The 6,587-nt window shown below is 47.3% G+C and overlaps 1 protein-coding gene across 2 annotated transcripts in view; it reads right to left on the minus strand.

Annotated features, from left to right (window-relative positions):
* Positions 1-2,725, minus strand: part of RASEF (RAS and EF-hand domain containing) — a 70,954-nt gene extending 68,229 nt beyond the window's left edge. For both annotated transcript variants that reach the window (XR_016277745.1, XM_089494549.1), the window contains exon 1: positions 2,210-2,725. Coding sequence is in view for 1 of the 2 variants with exons in the window: in XM_089494549.1 (XP_089350675.1) it covers positions 2,210-2,619 (410 nt within the window). In the remaining variant the exon portion in view is untranslated. The remainder of the gene's footprint in view (positions 1-2,209) is intronic.
* Between the last annotated feature and the right edge of the window lie 3,862 nt (positions 2,726-6,587).

A 6,587-nucleotide genomic window follows, 5' to 3' on the forward strand; every position in this document is an offset into this window, starting at 1 on the left:
ATAGTTGCATATATGAAATGAAGATAGGACTCAAATGTAAACATGAAGTTCATTGCTGTTTCCTATATCCTTTATTTTTTATAAGAGAGCCAGTATGGGGTAGCAGTTAAGCACTGGACGATGACTCTGGAGACCAAGGTCCCAGCTGGGGCATGAAAGGCACTGGGTGGCCTTGGGCAAGTCACACTCTCTCAGCCTCAGGGGAAGGCAATGGCAATCCTCCTTTGAGCAAATCTTGCAAAGAAAACTCCATGATAGGTTCCCCTTAGGGTCACCGTAAGTCAAAAATGACATATAGGCACACAACAACAATATATGTTATAAACAACCTGAAGGTGGTTTTATACATTGTTATTGTTGTGTGCCTTCCAATTGTTGCTGACTCATGACAACCTTAAGGCGACTGTATCATGGGATTTTTGGGGGCTGAGAGTATGTGACTTGCCCAAAGCCACCCAGTGAGTTTTTTACATGATTTTAAAAACAATTTTGTACACGAAACAAAGTTTGTGTACACTGAACCATCAGGAAGCAAAGGTGTCACTGTCTCAGCCACCAATGTAGACAATTTTAGATTTTTGGAGCATTTCGGAGTCCCAGATAAGGGCGACTCAACCTGTATTGACCAAATGCATTTGAGGAAGTAAACTTGTCTATGAAAGCTCATGCTGCCAACTTATTTCTTTCAGTTAAGTCTCAAAGATGCTACAAGATTTCTCTTCAACCTCTGTGTGTGTGTGTGTGTGTGTGTGTGTTGAGTGCCTTCAAATCGTTTCTGATTTGGTTTGGTTTTGTGTTTTTTCCCCAAGATTTGTTCAGAGGAGGTTTGCCATGGCCTCCCCCTGAGGCTGAGAGAGTGTGCCTTGCCCAAGGCCACTTTATGAATTTCATAATCAAGCAGCAATTGAACCCCGGTCTCCAGAGTCATAGTCCAACACTCAAACCAGGCTGGCTGCAATCTCAACCTATATAGCAGGCTTGCAGAATACATGGCCCAGGGGCCACATGCGGCCTGCCAAAGGATTTTGGGTGGCCCATGAGGATGTGGAATGATTTCAAGGCCCCTTCACTGCTCCTGAGGAGAAGGCCAGGCAGCAGAGGAGGAGGATGCATGGGCAAATGCTTGCTGATCAGGGCTCCTCCATCATCTGGCTTTCCCCTGAGGAGGAGGACGGGCAGTAGAGGAGGAATCATAGAATCCTAGAGTTGGAAGAGACCACTAGGGCCATCCAGTCCAACCCCATTCTGCCATGCAGGAAATCCAAATCAAAGCACCCCAACAGATGGCCATCCAGCCTCTGTTTGAAGACCTCTAAGAAAGGAGACTCCACTACACTCCAAGGAAGGAGTGTGTTCCACTGTCGAACAGCTGTTACTGTCAGAAAGTTCCTCCTAATGTTGAGGTGGAATCTCTTTTCCTGGAGCTTGCATCCATCGTTCCGTGTTCTAGTCTCTGAAGCAGCAGAAAACAACCTCCATGTGACACCTCTTCAAGGAGGAGGAGAACGGGCAAATACTTGCCCTGCAAGGCTCCTCTGCAGCTTGGCTTTCTCCTGGGAAGAAGGCTGGGTTGAGGATGGGAAGGAGTGAACATTTGCAATGCTCCTCCGCTGCTTGGCTTTCTCTTGAGGAAAGGACCAGGTAGAGGAGGAGGGGGGGAGAATTAATATTAATAACATTAATTACTATTAATTAATAATTAACAATTAATTAAAACCTATCTGCAGCCTGAAGAAGGTAACCTGTTTTAATATTGGCCCCTTCCTACTGCCAAGTTGTGCAGGCTTTTGAAACGGCCATTAAGTTTTATGGCCAAGCTGGGAATGGAACCCCGGTCTCCAGAGTCGTAGTCCAAGGCTGAAACCAGGCTGGCTGCAGTCTCCACCTGCCTTTAGATGCTTGTTTAGATGCTTGTGCTGCTGCATCCCCTCCCTCCCTCCCTCTCTCCCTCCCAAACCCCAAGGCTGCGAGTTCAAGTCCAGCCAGGGACTCTGGGTGGACTCAGCCTGGCATGCTTCTGAAGTTGCCAAAGCGAGTACTGTACCCAGCTTCTTGGGAGGAAGGCGGGGGTAGAAAGAAACATATTAATTATAAGACGCTTATACTCTGTAAACCGTGCTATATTCCCGAGGGAAAGGTCCATCCTTCTGCAGATGCTCAGAGGCCCTCTTGCCGCCGCCGCTGAAGGCTGAGTCTGCCTGCTCCTTACCTGGGGATGTAGCTGGCCTCCCCGCCCAGCCTGGCCTCGAAGTCCCTCCAAGCCTGGCCCGGGTCTCCCGTGGCGCCCTCCTCCGTGTCCTCCATGTCCCCCGAGGGCTCCTGCGAGGGCGAGGGGCGCCGGAGCTGGCTCCTGCTGGGCTGCGTGGAGGCTCCTCGGAAGCCTCGGGCGAACTCGGCGAAGGAGATGGCGCCGTCGCGGTCGGTGTCCAGGCGCCGGAAGATGGCCTCCGCCTCCTCGGGAGGCACCCGCAGCTCCGCGCACAGCGCCCCGAAGTCCTCCCGCTCGATCCGCCCGGAGCCCTTCACGTCGCAGGCCACGAAGAGCGAGCGCAGCAGCGGCCAAGGAGAAGGAGAAGAAGGCCACCCCGACGGCCCCGACGCCGCCTCCTCCTCCTCCATGGCCGGGGACCGGGAGAAGAGGGAGGCTGGCCACACCGCTGCCACCGCCGTCCGCCTCCCTCACAGTCACACCGCCCCACCCGGGAAAGGTGGCTCCCGTCCGCCCGCCCGCCTCCAGGCCTCTCTTCCAGGTGCAGGCCCCTGAGGGAAGGAGCCCAGGCCTCCCTCAGAGAGAAAGAAAGAAAGAGCGGGAACAGGAGGCCTCCCTCTTCGCGGCCCAGGAGACTGCGGCCCCAAACGAAAGCAACCCAGTCTGAGACTCTATCAATAAAGTTTAATGATAATCATCATTAATAGTAACTGCCCTGCCTCAATGCTAGGGAATCCTGGGAATTGTAGTTCGTCGTGGCACCAGAGGTCTCTCTGACAGAGGAGGGCTCAGTGCCTCACAAAACTACGATTTCCCCCAGCAGACATAGGCCCCAAACACACTGCGGAAATAACCCACTTTGAGCGCGCTTTGACTGCCCCTGGTTCAATGCTAGGGGATCCTGGGAACTGTAGTTTTGTGATAGAATTCAGAGATATAATGTTAGTCTGTAGACTCAGTATGTGTAGAGAGATCTTCTTGTAGCACCTTAGAGACTGAGGAGATTGCCACACCACACACTTATAGCGCTGCTATTCCACTTCGACTGCCTCCTGTTGCATTCTGGGATGTGTAGTTTAAGGAGGGGCGCTTAGACTCCTCAGCCAGAGAGCTCTTAGGCCTCACTGAACTACAAGCCCCAGAATGCAACAGGAGGCAGCCAGAGCAGAAAAAGTGGAATAGTCTCACCATGAGAATGAAGTGCAGCTATCTACTGACTGAAAGAAAGAAGTTGGCAGCATGAGCTTTCCTAGACTTCAGTCTACTTCCTCAGATGCATTTGGTGGAGTGGAAGCCATACACAACGGATTTTGAAATGACATTCTCACATGGCTGTCCCTGGCTTCCACTCCACTAAAAGCATCTGAGGAAGTTGGCTTAAGTCTAGGAAAGCTCATGTGGCCAACTTCTTTCTTTAGTCTCAAAGGTGCTACAAGATCTCTCTCCATACTGTAGTTTCCTGAGACATTTAGCCTTCTCTGTCAGAGAGCTCTGGTGCCACAATCAGATGGCCTAGCGTTCAGCCAAAACAGTTAAAGCGGTCTCAAACTGGTTCATTTCTGCAATGTGTTATGGGCCATAATCTGGTTTGACACCACCCAATGCTAAGGAATTCTGGGATTTGTACTTTTGTGAGACATTTAGCCTTCTCTGCAATAGAGCCCCTGTGGTTTGAGTGTTGGGCTATGGCTCTGGGAGACAAGGGTTGGAATCCTAGCTCAGCCTCGAAGGGAATGACAAACCCCCTCTGAAGAAACTTGCCAAGAAAAGCCCATGATAGCTTTGCCATAAGTCAGAAACTACTTGAAGGCACACAGGAACAACAAGTCAGAGACAAACTACAATTCATAACATTGAGCCATGGCAGTTAAAGAAGCATCAAAGGGATTATTTCTGTCATGTGGATGCAGCTCTCTAAAGCTTTGCCTCTTTTAAGGCTGCATTCCTAGCCGTATGGTTCCTGAAGAAGATTTATGGTGACCCCATGAATTTCTTAGACAGGGAAGACTTAAGAGTGCTTTTGCCAGTTCCTTCCTCTGAAATATAGCCAACAGCAAGTGGTATTCATTGGCTGTCTCCCATCCAAGTACTAACCAGGGCTGACCCTGCTTACCTTCCAAGATCAAGGGATCTGATGCCTTTAAGGTACAAGAATATTACTGTAACTATTACTATTAATAAGTCATTTCTCTTCATTTTTCCCAAGGCTAGGAATGAAGGCAACTTGCAAAAGTGAAAACAAGTGCATACAAAAACATCCATTCAAACAGTTGCACATTATTTAAAGTGCAATTAAATAATCCATAGAATTAAAACCATTTGAAATCAAAAGGTGTAAGATACCACACTAAAACCTATGTAAAAACTGTTTTATGGCATCTTAACATGCTTATTGTAGCTTAAGCTTTTGAAGGTTTAGTGTCTATTTCATGCAGCTGATGATGTGTCTGTAGTCCACAAAGTAAACTTATCTCAGCTGTCGCAATACTGCTTTGTTGTTTGGTCTGAAGTTAACAGGGCTTCCCTTCTAAAACTCTTACTAAATAGGAAAGGCATCACCTCCACTGCAGTTTATCTTTGTGAGTGCAAGTGTTTGGCTGGAAAATGTTTTTATCTTTTTTACCTTGGATAAAAATAGCCACCTTTAGTGCTTCTTGTACAGTCATTCCTGGAAAATCCCTTCAAAGGTGTACATACCATTGCTTAGTTCTATTGCTTACCTGCGTCTCCAGTTCTTTGCTCACTTTTTAGTAGAGCAGAACACAGAAGGACTAATGTCAAGGAATCTAGCATAAAAGACCCAGAGTTACTTCTGTTGTCTAGCTAAGCCTGTTTTCAAAGCAGAGATCCATTCCCTGGAAGAAAGTCCATTCTTAAATAGAAAAGGGAGATAACATGGGAAATATTTGAGTTATTATGAAGCCATGTTGATTCCACCCAACCACTACATTGCAGATGAGACTGCAATCCTAAACTCAGTAAGATGAAAGTTCATTCAATTTAGGAAGATTTCCATCTAAGCATACAAAGGATTGCACTATATATCTTTGCGTCTCTGTTCTTTCCTGTTCCAGCTCCGTATCTATATTTGATTTGATTTTCAAGAAAAGGAACGTATGTTGATTGATATAAAATGTTTACATTCCTTTTTTCTCTAAATATGTAGTAGTTTAGGAGAACAGGAGGTGGTATCTTGTAAATGAACACATCAGTTACTGTAGCATGAGTTTCAGTGTCCAACACACTGATGTTTTTTACAACCTTCATCTTTTTCTTCTTCTGCATTACCCACATTTAATTGACTATGTCCATTCAGTTTTAAAATGGCTGTCTTCACATTTGTTTTACAAGTTGCTACGTTGGCCAGTGATTCATTACAGACTGAAATGTGTCCTTACTATCATCTCAAAATGCTCATGGAGCTGTCTCCTAACTATTAGTCCTTGGGTATTCATTGTGCAGCCCTCCAAATGTTATTGGACTGCAACTCCCACCAGCCCTAGGTATGCTGGGTGTTGCAATTCAGCAACCTCTGGAAGGCCACGTAACCTTCTCGTAGAATCATAGAGCTGGAAGAGACCGCAAGGGCCATCCTGTCCAACCCCCTGCCATGCAGAAAATCCAGATCAAAGCATCCCCGAGAGATGGCCATCCAGCCTCCGTTTGAAGACCTCCAAGGAAGGAGACGGAGTGTGTTCCACTGTCGAACAGCCCTTACTGTCAGGAAGTTCCTCCTAATGTTGAGGTGGAATCTCTTTTCTTGGAGCTTGCATCCATTGCTCCGGGTCCTGTTCTCTGGAGCAGCAGAAAACAAGCTTGCTCCATCCTCAATATGACATCCCTTCAAATATTTAAACAGGGCTATCATATCACCTCTTAACCTTCTTTTCTCCAGGCTAAACATCCCGAGCTCCCTAAGGCGTTCCTCATAGGGCAAGGTTTCCAGACCCTTCACCATTTTAGTTGCCCTCCTTTGGACACGCTCCAGTTTCTCAATGTCCTTTTTGAATTATGGCACCCAGAACTGGGCACAATATTCCAGGTGGGGCCTGACCAGAGCAGAATACAGTGGCACTATTACTTCCCTTGATCTAGACACTATACTTCTATTGATGCAGCCTAAAATCGCATTGGCCTTGTTAGCTGCCGCATCGCACTGTTGACTCATGTTCAACTTGTGGTCTACTTGGACTCCTAGATCCCTTTCACATGTAGTCTTGTTCAGCCAGGTGTCCCCCATCCTATATCTGTGCATTTCATTTTTTCGCCCTAAGTGCAGTACCTTACATTTCTCCCTGTTGAATTTCATTTTGTTAGCTGTGGCCCAGCTTTCTAGTCTATTCAGGTCATTTTGAATTTTGATCCTGCCCTCTGGGGT

The sequence above is a fragment of the Sceloporus occidentalis genome, unplaced genomic scaffold (genome assembly GCF_023333645.1).
Source record: "Sceloporus occidentalis isolate IW3139 unplaced genomic scaffold, rSceOcc1.0.p SCAF_73, whole genome shotgun sequence".
Classification (NCBI taxonomy): Eukaryota; Metazoa; Chordata; class Lepidosauria; order Squamata; family Phrynosomatidae; genus Sceloporus; species Sceloporus occidentalis.